Source organism: Thrips palmi, unplaced genomic scaffold, assembly GCF_012932325.1.
Source record: "Thrips palmi isolate BJ-2018 unplaced genomic scaffold, TpBJ-2018v1 HiC_scaffold_12, whole genome shotgun sequence".
Lineage (NCBI taxonomy): Eukaryota > Metazoa > Arthropoda > Insecta > Thysanoptera > Thripidae > Thrips > Thrips palmi.
This window is the reverse complement of record NW_023144623.1, coordinates 10411291-10426065: the sequence shown is the minus strand read 5'-3', so window position 1 is coordinate 10426065 and position 14775 is coordinate 10411291. Positions and strand designations below refer to the sequence as shown.

Below are 14775 nucleotides of genomic sequence, written 5' to 3'. Positions count from 1 at the left end.
AGTCACCGCAGCCACAACCGTAAAGGCGTCGATCCTCAGACCTAGGCGATGGGGTTCAACTCCCAACAATCGTTTTTACTTTTTACTTTTACCATTCGGCTTTTGCATTTTACTCGCGGCACATGCGTGTGGCACTTCCCTCGGAGTCGCCCACAGCCTAAAGCCAAAAGAACAGCCCTTTTCTCTGCTCCAGCAGGACTGCATCCACCTCCTCTTCGACTTTTGGACTCTCCGAGGAGCCTCGCGCCGCAAGACACAGACAGACATTCAAAGTCAAATAAGGCTGTCGCGCTTAATCTAGGCCAGGCTGCTCTGTCAACCAAGACTTGGTGCCTGGCGACGCCGAGGCTACGCGAAGCGCGCCGGTTTTTGTCCCGCGAGATCCACGCCGTCGTCGCGGTGCTGTGCGGTGCTCGTGTTTGACAAGGGTCTGGCTCTGGCCTGCTCCTCTCCCTGTCCCCATTCCCAGATCAAACAAAATTACGGGCCAAGTTAATTATGAAACCGGGTGAGGTGGGTGTGCGGCCGCTGTTCTGCCATCTCGCTCTACTGCATAGTTGGCACCTGCTCTTCTCTCTCTTTCTATATTTTCATAAGTTCCATGCCCAGAACGATTTCTTGTTCTATGATTGGAACCAGTGGTGTTTTGCAGTGTGTTGTGGAGGGATCTGGGTGAATGACAAATCAAATTTAACTTGGAAAATTCAACTTTCTCCATTTTATTTGTGGGTAAAGGGGGGGGGGATAACTGAGGTGGACTGGGCGTCCGACAATATTAATAAATAAATAAGACACATTCAACATAACTTCTAATTCTTTCAAGGTTCGCATGAATAAAATAAGATAAAATAGTCTGAAGCAGCATACACTGCTTACAGACATTATCACTTGGCAGTAGGTAAAGAACATAATACTTACATCAATTCAATGCTTGCAAGTGAATTGTAACACAATATCAGGTACTAAGGAACCCGCTATAAACCACAACATATAAAATTGCCATTACGAGCAATCAGAATACAAGCAGTTACCAATGCCTGTGATTGGTAGGCACACACATGTTATTCAAGCTTTAGTATTCCTCCACCTAGGAAAGTTAAGCTTACAAACTACAAAGCACATACAAGTAGTTAACAAGGGATCATCAAAACTGACAATTAAATCTTGTAACAAAATTAATTAAAATTAAGTACATGATGGAATACAAAGGTTGGGACACCAACCTACTATAACAAGCAAAAGTATACAATAACAGTAATAACAAAGTCTCCAGAAAGAACAATGTTTTGTTGGAAGAAAATAAAAAGGTACTTTTTTAAAACAAATTATAAATTCAAAATTTGTTTGTCTAATAAACTAAAATGAAACATACCAGAACTTCCCTATGTACCACAGTACCATTTCAAAAAATTACAGATCAGCGGCTTTAGAGGAAACATGAACATAAATTGGTTGTTGCCTTCAAAGTGTGATGCCGCGAGACGAGGGTCCGGCCCCACCAGATTGATTAGTGAGTCCCATCGCATACTGGAAGTGACGCCGACCATCCAAATAATGCATAGCCTCTGCAAAACAAACATTTCAAAAATTATAAATTTAAAAAATGATAATAAATGAAAGAAAAATTTTGAAAATTGGCTGAAAAGATCTTACCATGATAAGTAGATGGATATACTTTTCTAATAATTTGAGGTACGTGGTATGTGAAATGAAATACATTTGTTGTCTTTTTTGTTCCACCATACGGATCCGTTACCTCTGCATGAGTGGTGACTTGTGCGTAGTCCATTTCAGCATATACAACCTAAATGGCAATCATTATGTTACTGTCATAATTTTCATGTAAATGTTCATTATTTTAAAGGTAAATAATGAAAAAAAAATTTACATACCCTTGCATGCATTCGCAAAAGTGCCCCAACTTCTACTGGATGGTGAAAAACAATATCGCTCATGCAAACCAAGCGTGGTTTAAAATAGCTACAACAGGGTTAGAGAAGGGGGGAAACAATTGTTAAGTAACACCCTAAGGGAATAGAGGCAATAAAAATGATAAAAGTAGTAACCTGTGAGCAAAACAGCATGTTGATGACAACTCAACAGCCTGTCTCATGAGAAATCCTCCAAAAACTGTATTATGAAGATTCCTATCCTGAAATCAGATGACAAAATCGTACAATAAGGACCCCTTCCTTTCTTTATTCAATTTTTAAGAAAGGAGTAGTGCCGTACCTCAGGGTGAGAGTTGATCATATTTGTGACAGTTGTGTCTGACATCCAACGGCCATTTGTGGGTAGCACTCTGCGCTCAAATGTAAGGTCATTGGGATCAACAGTGTCCAAAAACAGCTTATGAATAATATGCTGTTCGTTGACATCTGGTGTCATGCGCAACAAGTTTTCTTTTTGAACCTGTGACCTTCTGAGTTTGCGAGCTACAAGTAAGAAAAAAAGGATATAAAGGAAAAGAGGTAGATCACGAAATAATAAGAATACACATTGAATTGAAACGCCTCAGCGATAGTAACTGAATGTGCTTACCTAGCCCACCATCCAGAATCTTTTTCTCCTCCTCATTTGTTGCCTTCAAACTATTGATACACGCTGAGTGTGTGTTTGTGGAGTTTCTTGCAGCCATTAAGAAAATAGCTCTGGTGAGTTTTCTCCAGGCCCCATGCTGGAATTGCTCCAGCCATACTGCAACCTCCATGGTCGACTTTCCAACCCACGAGACATGCCCTGACAAACGGATGTCTGCATCAGGCTAAAATAGAATATTAGAACAAGATTATTAAATCAGGTTTCCTGATAATCAAGGAAGGAATTTCACCAAAAAATAAAAATGGTCCACATACCGAAGGAATGACAGATGTGAAGTCAATTTGATCTACAAGGACAGTGACAATATTGTAAGGTGTGAGAACGTCCTTCTGCTTTGGGTTGTCAATGTGCTTGAAAGATAACCAGACTGAAATGCAATTGCAAACACATGAGTACATGTTTGGAAATAAATCAATCACTTGCAACCATCAAGGACACCGATCATGAAGTACCTGCAAATATGTCCATATCCTCCATCAGCCGTCCAAGCCTCACATATCCGTGTAAGGTTGTATATTTCTCTCTCATATCCAGATCAGTGCTCAGGGGGATGAGTGCATGGTCAAAACTGTCCTGAAAAATCAAATTTTACACTTATGAAAGAGTCAGTAAATGGATCATAAAGCATTGTTTGTCTAGGCAACTTACATTCATTGTCCTGACTGGCAAATCAGCTTGACTAGAAGGAAGCATCTCCAATAAATGGGTTCGATCAACTTTAAGAGGAGTGTAGCCCTTCTGAACACCCATAATTTTGTGAAGTTTCTCTCGCACTGAAATACATTGGGTTGTTTTAATTCACATCTTAAAGATAGCAGGCAGTACGGTTCTCCCAAAAATGTGTTTGTCATAATAATAAACTCACTCTCGGCGATCGTTTGAACAGGTTTTGTGGGCTCATGGCCCACAACATGGCTAAATTTTCTGTTTTGATGATGTATACCTTTCTTACTGAAACAAATATTAAAACATACCCAGATTCAAAGATTAGCACAAATGAACAAAGGAAACAATTAATCGAAAGACGGTATGTGAGCAAGCATATCAGTGCATTCAAAGTGAACTTAAGTGGCACCATTTAACAAAATGGATAAGCGATAAAGATAAATAGGATAGTAGTGGGCGGCAATAGTAACCTCAGCGCCAGCAGTTGAGACGGCCGGTTTGAAGAAGCCCTGCACAATTTCAGAAATACATGCGAAGCCATCTTTGCAGTTGCGTTCCGCCTCTGCTGGTCTGCGACTTTTAGAGTTTGCCCCGAGGCGAATCAGAACGGGACTGCGATATATGATGAAATGAAGTGACGTTTGTTTGTCACTGCATTCTGCTAGAGTGCTGTGTTCTGCTGTCGGTGACAGACTAAGCAATGTGAATCTGAATCTGTCTGCAGATTGTGTTCGGCTTTTGTCTTCGGCAGGCTTCGGCTTCTTCCGGCTGCTTCCGGCTTCGTTCGGCGTTCGTTTAACCCTTTCGCGGAAAACCGTTGCCAGTTGCCTGTTGTTTGCAGACTCTTTAGGGTCACAGGTTAGGGTGGGTCGAGTTTTAGTTGTACTGTAGGTGTGCATCTGCAGATTGCTGTCGCGTTGCTTTGTTCCGTTCTCTCGCGGTTCGAAACATTGGTATGCAGCATAAGGTTTGAGATGGACTCAAGCCTTTCATGTTTCACTGAGAATTTTTATTTTTGTACCTCCTATCTTAACTGAGATGTCAAAGAGAAAAAGGAATGTGGCCTTTCTGAAACCGGACGAACCAGCTTTTATAACGCGCATGAAAGCAGCAGCAGGATACAAAGAGGGTCCAACAGTTGACACCAAAGTATGTATTGTATTTGAGCAAGGAGATAAGCTCTCTGTTTCTTATCTACTTTCAACTCATTGATGGTCTCTGTTTCTCAATTGCAGAGGGAAGCCTTGTCGTTTGATGAAGACGGGGATGACTATGATGACGAAGAACCTCAAGTGGTCGTGCTGAAGGAGGGAGATCTTACTGCGGAAGAAGCCTCCAAAGCTAAAGTCGAGAAGGAAGAAGGTTTGTGTCACTTATAAATTGTGTCTCATTTGTGATGATTTTAAATTTTTCCACTATTGGTTCTTACTATATGTAATGCAGGTCCTGCAGATCTTACTCAAAGAGTGGTCTTTAAGAAACCAGACAAAGCCAAAAAAACAGAATCGTCAGAAACTCCTAACATCGATTCTTCAAGCCTCAAGAAGAGCTCTGACAAAGAAGACACCAAAACTAGTTCTAAGAAAAAACTTAAAGCCAAAAGTGTTCTTTCATTTACCGTTGATGATGAAGAAGATTCTTGAACTTTTCTCTCTAGCTCATGTAAATTGATAAAACAAAGTCTTCTTCTTTTGATTCCACTGATACATCTGTATGAAAATTTAAAATGAGTGCAGGTGAAGTTGGTAGCAAGAAAAATGCTACTGGGATTGTTGATCCGATTACTTCAGTTTCAGCTGAAATGGATTACACGCTGCTGGCATCAGATATGCATAAGGTTCTGAACATTCCGAAATCTAATATGTTGGAAGGTGAGCCTGGAGGATCTTCATGTAATAACAACTTATCTGATGCCAAGAAGTCAAAGTCAAGAAATGGTACTTGTCTGGAAGATGTACATTCAAACAAATGTCCATTGTGCCCTTTAAGCTTCAATGCGAAGGAGTTGTTAGCCAGACATGCTTTGCGAGTCCATCAAAAAGCTGTCGTTAGTTTACTGCAGGATGTTAGCACTGAGCAACATCTGAAGTGTCGCTTTTGCGTTCATAAAGTAATGCACAGGCACCAGAAATTACTTCTGCTTCACCTTGAGAAGAAACATGCTGTTGAGTTTGTAGCATTTTTAAAGCAATCTTGGATCCCTTCGTCCATCAGTCACTTGCAGGAGGGCATGAAAAGCTTGTCTTTGTTTGGGAGTGATGTTAACTCTAAAGCGAATGAAAGTCCCTCTACAGCCATGAATGAGCCTGAAAATGATGCTGTGTTTCACATCCCTTCCAACAAACCTATCAATTTTTTAGGCAACCAACTGTCTAATATAGAAATATCTGTTGTTATTAATTCAAGAATCCCTTGTGCGCAACCTTCAAATTATTCATTTGCTAAGCGTAAATTAATTCTTGATGGATCTTGTAACTCCCAACCAAGTAGAGCATTTTTGATGAAGGAAAATGTACCACCTGAGGAACCTCTCCATGCAACTTTGGCTGGTTCTGCATGGAAACATGCTGAAGGGAAGCATTTTGCTTGTGGTAGGTGTAAAGAGGCCTTTTCATGCAATGCCTTATTACTAGATCATGTCAGTGTACGGCATCGTGGGCCTTTGCGACTTTTGCAACCCCTCTACACTTGTGGCTTATGTTCAGCATCATTCTATAAAAACAGTTTCTTAGTAAGGCACTGTTATCAACATCATACCCCAAAATAATTTTTATACCTCAGTCAAGAAGCTAAGTAGACTTGGAAAATTGTAATTGTCAAATCAGCGTGCCTTAATGTACAAATCAACCAGTGGCCGCGGCATCATGTGTTTTTTTTCCCCCCTTTGATTTGAAAGGGAACCAATAGATAAATAAACTTTTCTTTAAGACAAAATTATGTTCTTTTTTTCAAAAGTGTTTAATCACAAAATGTCATGTAAAAGATTACAGAATTGATAAAATGCTTCACAAATTCAGTGATCATAACAATAATAAATTACTTTAATAAATAATTAAACTATGCACAACACAAGTATGATAACAATAATTGTAATTTTTCAACGCACTAAAATCACCAATTGATTGGATAGGTAATGAAAAGAGCACAGCTCACAAACTTATGACAGTTAAAAATCAAAGTGTTCTTTTTGGACACTTCATACCCATGTGTAGATACCATCCGAAAATTTCAAACTCTCCATAAGCTGAACATGATTTGAGTCTGAGCTACAAAACTGTTCTAAACTTGATTTGCTCAGTCCACAGTCACTAAGATTCTCCTGGCCAAATACACAGGGTACTGATGTGGTACAATTTGTTTGTAAATTTTCCTTATCACTTGGGCTACCTGTTGCAGCTGTAAACAAAAGTATAAGCCAATTAAATAGTAAAAACAGCAGGAAAAAAAAAATTACAATAACTTTTTGACATGAACAAATACCTGGAGCATGCATTGCTTCTGAAAATGCTTTGGTTGACTCTAGATTGGCAAATGTGAGGGAGAACTGATCACAAGTTGGTTTGAGCAAATCACAGAGGCCGAGGACAGCATGAGGAAGAACTGGACCCTGTAGCTCCACAGAGTGATAACTAGTGGTCTCTACTTGTACTTTGCTAACACGAACCTGGAAACAGGGCAGAACACAAAGTTTAACATATGGTAGAATATTTTTATGAAGTATAGGAGATAAACAGACAAATAAGGCACAATCTAACTGAGTTGTGAAATGCACAAGACAAGGCAGCAGGACTATGAACCAACCTTGTTGGGCCTCAAAGTTGCACCATGGAAGGCTACAGGAGCCAGCAGTGTGGGAGGGACCCCAGCAAGAGGCCCGGTGGTGGCAGTGCATGATTTACAGTTGAGAAGAAAATTTGACAAAGCTTGGGCTTCAACACCTTCAACCAAAATCAAGGATTCGGGAGTTTTGTCTATGTCTCTTTCTTTATCAATCTTCTGCTGGACCTAAAATGTAATTAAGGAAACAAAAATATCAATATTTTGCAGTGTTTTATTGATTGATTAAATTTAAGAACATGAAAAGAAGTGGTAGTACCTGCACAGTATTCAGTCTTCTGATCTCAGCAGCTTCAATGCCCATGCTCTCAAGCCATTTGTCATTGCTTACATCATCCTCTTCAACATCTTTTTCCTCCTCATTGTCTTCTGCTTGGTTCACTTCCTCCTTTTTCACATTCTGAGAATTTGTTTCACTGTTGACAGAATCTAAAGTCTCATAGCCTGACTCACTGTCTAATGATTTTCTCTTCACTGATGTTTTCTTGAGAGGCATTGTAAACTCCACATCTATGACAAATTTAAAAAAAAAATTATTGAAGTGATATTAAAACAGAAAAGATTAGTAAGCAAGGCCAAAATATTCAAGAGAAATAATTAAGCAAACAAACCCTCATCCTTGAGCAATTGTCTAAAGCCTCTAGTTGTAGGAGTAACAAGAGCGTGGGTTTCTGAAATGCCACACATGCCAGCTGCACGGAATAGGCAGGTGAAGTTGTTAGAACATACATAGAAATAGGGGCATTGCCTAGCACGCACCAACTAAAATGAGAAAACAGGCAAAAAAATCGTTTGAAAAGTATCTTATAATATTTCATTGTAAACGTGGAAAAATAATCAGCTGATAGCACACAATACCTGAAATAGCGACTGGAAACTTTTTGCCCAGTCTCTTTGCAAGCTGTCACGAAGAGCTGGCATAGAAGCAATGTTCAGATTTGCATCACTTGACGACACTCTTGCAGCCTGCCGTGGATAAAGTTCTAACCAAGGAAGCCATGGGTGTTGCCATATCAAGCAACATTGATGAAGACGTGCATTGGGACTGGTATCAAGAGATGAACCTGTTTGACCAGTGTCCAAACATCTCGCAAACCTAAAAAGAAAAGAAAATGAAATTTCCATCCCATGGACTTTGACAAATTAACAAAATAGTCAAAACAGTTAACAAAAGTACAAACCCAGTGATCCCAGATGCTTCTTCACAGGTTCGTAGAGTAGCACTAAAGGGAAAGGGCTTTGGAGACATAAAGCGAACTTTGTTGCGCAGTGTCCAATCAATGGGCACTTGACTACCCCTTTTCCGGACAGGCTCTTCAGAGGTATTTTTCTAAACAAGTCACATTTCAACAAGAAATTAAAAATATTTTAAAGGAAGGTGAGTGAACACCAAAGCCAGAAAGAGCCAATTATGATTACCTTAGCATTTTGTTCTGAGAAAGATTTAAAAATACTTGAAAATGAAGTGGGGGTGCTGTCAGCAGATGATACAGGAGAGCTCCCAGAATTAAGAAGATGGAATAAGGTATTGTCATTTGATGCATCTAGCTCATGAAGTACAGGAGTTCCATCTGCAGACCGTTTGAGGCCGGTTGAAGATCGTTGAAAACAACTATTAACCAATCAGTAAAATCAAATTAATTTAAACATCAGGATGTAGAAAAATAAAACAGAGGTCAACTGGTCTTACTTTCTCCGTTTTGATGGCTTAGGTTCCCCATCTGATAAATTAAAACTATCTGAATTATTTAGAAGTTCTGATGCAGAACTGCTCCGACTCATTCGAGCAGCAAGAGCCCTCCGCTTCTTCAACATGTGCAGTCGCATGACTTCGTCCGGTCGCTTCCATTTCGGAGGTGTTGACGAATTAGTGTCTTCCATTTTCCCAGCTGTTAGAAAAACACAATAAATAGGAATTCATGTAAAGAAAAATATATCAAAATTGAGATATCTGTTCCATGGAGGTTAGGCAAAAGATGTTTCGCATTGAAAAATAAAATATTACGGATACCAGAGTTACTATTTCATTTTCTGATTTGTAATTGGAATAAAGTATTGACGGAACATATTTAATAAGAAATAAAAATAAGAAATGCCGTTCATTTACATTCGCATGCAGTAACTCACTTACCTTCAAAGACAAAGAGAAACAAAACAATGCACTTTTCTCCTTTTAATTGACTAGCAACAGAATATAGAAAATCCCCCACTAAAAACAAACACGCTACGACCAAGGAGAAACAACAAATTTAAAGCACACTAGATTTTACCCGGCGAGCGCCAAATTTCCGTGCTTACTTTGAAATTTCAAACCACTAGCATCATTTCTTATTCTCTCTGTTCTTCTTTGTGCCAGATGCCAACTGCCAACAGCTGACTGATGACAGAACCGTTAGCTGGGCGGGGCGGGAGGTACAAATTCCCCCATGCGCGCTCTAGCGGTCTTCCGCGACACTGCGAGGGGAGAAGGGAGAGGGAGCAGGGAGCGGGGAGCGCCTGCAGGCCGCCAGGTAGGCAACCCAACGGGCTCCGCTGCACGGCGGACCATGCGCGGGCGTTTCGGGGAGTCCTCGGCCCTCGGGAGGCTGAGGGTCGAGAATTGACAGTGGCAGGGATCCATTTGGTTATCTCCTCGTGCAAAATCAATGCGAGGGACAAAGATCGTCGATCAATTGTGAGAGCTACACAGCGGTGAAACTGCGATCCAGTTGAGTGGCGTTGATAAGATCTGTCGGGGCTCCGAGTGGTTGTTGCGGGGTTAGTTGTCGAGGACTCTCCCAACGAAAAGGACGCCATGCAGGCCCTGAGGCTGGTCACATTGCTCTCCGCCATCATCTTGCTGCAGGTAGTTTTTTAAAGTCATTTTAGATGTAAGACAGCAACAAACCACGTTGGTCCGAAAGGGTGATTCAGCCCCCGGCCCTGCGCGATAGATCGAATCCGAACAGTTCTTGTGTCACTGCGCCTCTCTCGCACTCATGGGACGTCCCATATGCGAGAGAGGCAGAGCAAGGAAACGCTGTCCGGCATGATCGAGGAATGACACGCCCCGCATGCTTCCCGCTTTCAGAATGCACCGGATGTGGCGGCAATCTCCGGAGGGAAGATGGCCCTTCCGGGACAGTTCCCGTACCAAGCCTTGATCCAGCCGCTGGACGAGTCCGGCAGAGTGGGTGCCGCCTTCTGCTCCGGCGTGCTCATCGACCCCCATTGGGTGCTCACGGCAGCCTCTTGCCTCAACAAGTGAGCACTTCACCGCGAGCAAACAAAACAGTGCGGAGCCCAAGGGCGGAGCCGGTATTCGAACCTGGGTGTCTCGACCTCTTGGTTGTTCCCAGGAACAGCGACTTCAACCAGGTGACCCTCGGCGCCTTCGACCTGTCTCTGGCCACCGAGGAGACGAGGCTCACGTACCTCACCACCACCATGGCTGTCCACGACGGCTACAACCCGGACACCAAGGAGAACGACATCGCCCTCATCAAGCTCGACGTCGCACCCGAACAGAACGGTGGGCCGTTTTTGGACTATTTCGGATGGGCTGGCGCCATGCTCGCGCCGTGCACTCAGGCAGAGGCAGTCCCGCCGAGCGGGGCCGTGCGGGCTGCCTACGCTAGACATGGCGGGCGTGGGGGGCGTAGAGGCCTACCCGAAGGGGTGCTGTAGCTGTAGGGCAGGCCTCTAAGCGGGTGCTCGTTGCGCGGGGTGTCTCACTGCTTGGCACATTTCCCCTTTCAGCCTTCATCTCGCCCGTCCGACTCCCCGCCAAGAAGCAAGCCAAAAAGAGTTTCGTCCTCTGGGACGGCGCCGTGTCCGGCTGGGGCTACACTGGCAAGGGTAAGGCCCTGGCGGGGCGAGGCCCGTGCATTTTAGATCTTAGTGCGACGCGCGCTCTTTCCCTCTCTCACCGACGTTGCCGTCCCTACAGACGACAAGACGGGAGGGAACTGGGTGCTGCGGTGGTTCGATTCGCGCGTAGAGCCCAACTTCTGGTGCAGCCTCCGCAATGGAGCGCAGGCCGTTCATGACAGCCACCTCTGCCTGTCCAGCATCTGGAAAAAGGGCACCTGCAGTGTGAGTGGACTGGAAGGACAGTGCTGTAGTACTCAAGTACTCGGGGAAGGGGGACTTGTAACTAATCGTCTGCGTCTACAGGGTGACTCGGGCAGCCCGGTGGTGATCACAGAGTGGGATGGCAAGCCAACCTTGGTGGGCATCGCAACAAATGAAGCCAGGTCTTGTGGCACCCACAACCCTCCTGTCTTCACCAGGGTAACGTCGCACTTGGACTGGATCAACAAGGCCACAGGCATTGCTCTGCGAGAGTAGTGGCCTTCAGTATGTGAGCCACAGAAGCGACTCAGGTGGATGAAAGTCTCAAAATAAAACATAAATTTTCTTTTCAATGGAAAACAAAACATTTAATTGGAAAACAACTTCTAAACATTGTAGCAAAATATCAAGCAGGGTAACAAGAACCTGCAACGTTTAAAACTTGGAAGGATTTGAACCGGTGCTTTGACAAGTCTTTCAATTGCATCTGAATATGAAAACAATCTCAATTTAAAAAACACATTTTCCAAAAGCTAGACCAGACAACACAAAGAATAAATATTAACATTAGACAACAGGTAAATATTGCAGTCTCAAGATATACAACCTAAAAGAGTGAGATATCTGTCATAAATGTAGCACTGACAAAATAAACCTTAAGTACAGTTCAAGGCCCTAATATATCACAAATCAGAAGAAACAATACTGAACGATGTAAAGAACCAGACAAGAAGTAAAACAAGATCCATTTTAAACATCAGCAGTTTCAACAAATCACAAATGCCATCCTAATTTGGGTCACAGAAAAGAGGAATGTGAAAATGTGAGGGAAGATGTTGGGATTCTTGTCAATCTCCAGTTATTGTCAGCGAATTTGGTCAAATCAAAGACTGGGTCGGATCAGAAACCAAAATATGTAGTCCTTAATAGTCGATGTTGGATTTAGGTCGACTAGCTTTGAAGTAAACATACAAGACCATAAGTACGAACAATACGCCAATGGTTGGTAAGACAATGGTGAACACCCGTTGCTTGTTCTCAATGAACTCCTTCTTTCTTTCCTTTTTCTGCTTATTGGTCTCCTTCACTTTCCCCTTTAACTGCCGCATGTTTGCCTGCAACAAACAAACAAACATATGCTGACTGCATGATTTCACACTCCCAGGGATTGACGCCCAGCAAAACTGCTACCTCAATATCTTCGCTAAAGTTCGACCAGATGAAATCTGAGTTTTTGTGAGTCTTACCTCAGCAAACTTGAAAAACCCCGACCAAAAGAGTAGTTTTCCCTCTTCTCTGTCCTGGTCCTGGTTCCTTCGAGCGCTGAAAAGTCGTCTGCCACATCAGCGAAAACAAACAACTGTTGATCTGACTATTCGCCGTCAAAGCCAAATTATTTGCAGCAACCGACTTGACTATTCGCACCCCAACCTGTTAAACTTTTCGCGCCCTGTTGCCGGTTGCAGCACGCAGCATTCCTCTGTGCACACACACACGCTGAGGACACTCCGATTACAGAGTGTAGAGTGTTCCAGGAGAGCGAGCGAACAAAGAGCTGTTGTGCGGCATAGCAAGAGCAAGGAGTGTCATTACTCTATGACCAAGACTACAGAGGCGAAAAGATCTGCCGGCACCGGCAATCTGTAGATCATTATGTACGGAAGAAATCACCACCAAATCGCATACCAGCCTTGGGGCGGTCAACGAGCCCCTGATCATCATGGCAAGAGCAGAGACGTCGAAAGCGAGTTACAATTGGATCGGTACCGAACACGTCTGGAGAAAGAAATTGCTGATCTAGAAGCCAGAAAGAAAGAGTTGTTAAGCCGTTTCCCCGATCCGGAATGTGAAAAGATATTCAGAGTCTGGGGAGGTGAGAGAAACAGCAGACTTTGTTTCACTTTGTGTTGTGTTGTTGACTGCCGCACGTTTCTCATTTCCAGGTTCTGACATTGTAGATTCGTCGGAAACCGTCTTCTGTATAAACTTCCTCCCCCATTTTCGAGGAAAGCTTCAGGGAACGTTCACATTAGGTGTCCAGAAAAGAGGAGAAGGTGATCATCCCTGCTGAACTGCAAATCATCCACAATGTTCAATTTTCTTTGCTCCTTTCAAGATACATTGTTTTTAATTTACAGTTTGGTTTCTGTCCCACCACAATCTTCCATATTCCATCTCGTGCATTGCAGAACGAATTGCTCGTGAGAAGATAGACTCTATTGACAAACTATCTTCATTTATTCGTTGTTTGCAACAAGAAATAAACTTATATGTTTGGAGACGAGAGCAATTTAATGAAGCTAAGGTTTGTCCTATTTGCATCTTTAGATTTTTGACTGAAATAATTTTTATTATTAACATTATTTTGATGCGCTCCTGACCTGCTTTCAGGAATTGGTTACTCCGTCATTTGGTATATTTCCTAGTATCAATACCACTAGGGTAATGCTTGCATTCCATGTCAATGACAGTGTAGGATCAGATCTATCAAAAGCTTATGTGCATTTAACTTATAAGTCACATAAATATCTTCCTGAAGAGCCTGTATTCCGATTTAAAGGTAAGTTCAGGCTTTTTACTAGAATACCTTGTGGCAGTAAAATATTCATTTCAAGAAATTGTATTTTTATCAGGTGGTGATAAAGTGGCCCAGGAGACATTCAAAGAACAGCTTACCATCTTGGAATGTATGCCCCTTAAAGAAGCTATTATAACTGCCTTTCCACGTGCAGATACTTCGATGGATTCGAATGTAAGTTATTCATCTACCTACTTGCCTTTTTTGACCTGATCAGTGAATATCTAAGAATGAACTCCAATGATTGATCCACAATTTTCTGTTCTTATTAGACATGCTTCCTGTCACAGCCTGGCCCTCAAATGCTAACAGAGGGAAAAGAGAAATCAATTCCAGAGCTTAGCACTCTGGCTAATAAGAAACGGAGATCAACTTTGGAGTCAAAAACAACGTCTGAAGATGAAAATGTTGCTACGCCATCACCAGCTGCTCCTGAACCAAACCCTAGGGGAAGAGGCAGAGGCAGAGGGACAGTGAGAGGCAAAGGTGCTGTAAGAGGCAAAGATGCTGTAAGAGGTAGAGGTAGGGGCAGGGGGAGACCACCAGGCAGAAGGCAATGAGGAGATGTCTTTTGCCAGTGACAAATTCTTATAATTGCAGGCAGTGCAGTATTATTGTTTTCATTTAGTTAAGTCAAAGTCACCCTATATTTGTAGGTTTATTGCCAAATTTGTGCCATTTGTTTTGTTTTAGGTTTTATTAAGTTGATTTTTCCTGAAGTAGAAGGTAATGAGGAGTTGTCCTCTGCCAGTGACAAAAATTCTTACAATTGTAGGCAGTACAGTATTATTGTGCCAGTGACAAAAATTCTTATAATTGCAGGCAGTACAGTATTATTGTTTTTATTTAGTTAAGTCAAAGTCATCTTATATTTGTAAGTTAATTGCCAAATTTTTGCAATTGCAATTATTTTGCAATTGACTAAGGGGATTTTTCCTATTCAATTTCCAATCATTCTGTATATGTTGACTCATATGTCAGTTATGATTATATATGACCAAATAAAACTCTAATTTTCATATTTTAGTTGTATCTGGGCT

At 42.3% G+C, this 14775-nt stretch overlaps 7 protein-coding genes across 9 annotated transcripts; 4 read left to right on the top strand and 3 right to left on the bottom strand.

Moving 5' to 3' along the window:
* Positions 1-792: 792 nt before the first annotated feature.
* LOC117640534 (acyl-coenzyme A thioesterase 9, mitochondrial-like) lies at positions 793-3975 on the bottom strand. Its single transcript, XM_034377065.1, has 11 exons — positions 3738-3975; positions 3467-3552; positions 3250-3374; positions 3054-3174; positions 2856-2968; positions 2542-2764; positions 2233-2435; positions 2067-2152; positions 1893-1980; positions 1654-1804; positions 793-1565 (listed from the first exon to the last, which is right to left on the bottom strand). Exons 1-11 carry the CDS (start codon positions 3806-3808, stop codon positions 1462-1464), a joined length of 1371 nt encoding a protein of 456 aa, XP_034232956.1. The 5' UTR covers positions 3809-3975; the 3' UTR covers positions 793-1461.
* Positions 3976-4046: 71 nt separating this feature from the next.
* LOC117640539 (uncharacterized protein KIAA1143 homolog) lies at positions 4047-4942 on the top strand. The gene is made up of 3 exons (XM_034377071.1): positions 4047-4416; positions 4503-4629; positions 4711-4942. The coding sequence occupies exons 1-3, from the start codon at positions 4306-4308 to the stop codon at positions 4908-4910; spliced, it is 438 nt and encodes a 145-aa protein (XP_034232962.1). The 5' UTR covers positions 4047-4305; the 3' UTR covers positions 4911-4942.
* Positions 4943-4960: 18 nt separating this feature from the next.
* LOC117640536 lies at positions 4961-6201 on the top strand. The gene has a single exon (XM_034377068.1). It carries the CDS (start codon positions 4994-4996, stop codon positions 6032-6034), a length of 1041 nt encoding a protein of 346 aa, XP_034232959.1. The 5' UTR covers positions 4961-4993; the 3' UTR covers positions 6035-6201.
* LOC117640532 (protein downstream neighbor of son homolog) lies at positions 6202-9537 on the bottom strand. 2 transcript variants are annotated; one of them, XM_034377060.1, is made up of 11 exons: positions 9375-9469; positions 9236-9285; positions 8795-8993; positions 8524-8716; positions 8286-8434; positions 7963-8200; positions 7716-7866; positions 7364-7614; positions 7069-7272; positions 6748-6931; positions 6202-6663 (listed from the first exon to the last, which is right to left on the bottom strand). In XM_034377060.1, exons 3-11 carry the CDS (start codon positions 8983-8985, stop codon positions 6464-6466), a joined length of 1761 nt encoding a protein of 586 aa, XP_034232951.1. In that variant the 5' UTR covers positions 8986-8993; positions 9236-9285; positions 9375-9469; the 3' UTR covers positions 6202-6463. The 2 variants fall into 2 exon arrangements, with proteins under 2 accessions (XP_034232951.1, XP_034232950.1); XM_034377059.1 differs by lacking the exon at positions 9236-9285 and having other exon boundaries at positions 9403-9537.
* Positions 9538-9797: 260 nt separating this feature from the next.
* On the top strand, positions 9798-11510 carry LOC117640537 (brachyurin-like). Its single transcript, XM_034377069.1, has 6 exons — positions 9798-9949; positions 10175-10347; positions 10443-10615; positions 10843-10941; positions 11033-11178; positions 11260-11510. Exons 1-6 carry the CDS (start codon positions 9899-9901, stop codon positions 11431-11433), a joined length of 816 nt encoding a protein of 271 aa, XP_034232960.1. The 5' UTR covers positions 9798-9898; the 3' UTR covers positions 11434-11510.
* On the bottom strand, positions 11499-12548 carry LOC117640542 (single-pass membrane and coiled-coil domain-containing protein 4 homolog). Its single transcript, XM_034377073.1, has 2 exons — positions 12405-12548; positions 11499-12272 (listed from the first exon to the last, which is right to left on the bottom strand). The coding sequence occupies exon 2, from the start codon at positions 12264-12266 to the stop codon at positions 12081-12083; it is 186 nt and encodes a 61-aa protein (XP_034232964.1). The 5' UTR covers positions 12267-12272; positions 12405-12548; the 3' UTR covers positions 11499-12080.
* An 83-nt stretch (positions 12549-12631) lies between these two features.
* Positions 12632-14757, top strand: LOC117640535. 2 transcript variants are annotated; one of them, XM_034377067.1, is made up of 6 exons: positions 12632-13030; positions 13101-13211; positions 13296-13462; positions 13549-13717; positions 13791-13909; positions 14026-14757. In XM_034377067.1, the coding sequence occupies exons 1-6, from the start codon at positions 12811-12813 to the stop codon at positions 14293-14295; spliced, it is 1056 nt and encodes a 351-aa protein (XP_034232958.1). In that variant the 5' UTR covers positions 12632-12810; the 3' UTR covers positions 14296-14757. The 2 variants fall into 2 exon arrangements, with proteins under 2 accessions (XP_034232958.1, XP_034232957.1); XM_034377066.1 differs by having other exon boundaries at positions 12634-13030; positions 14008-14757.
* Positions 14758-14775: the final 18 nt, after the last annotated feature.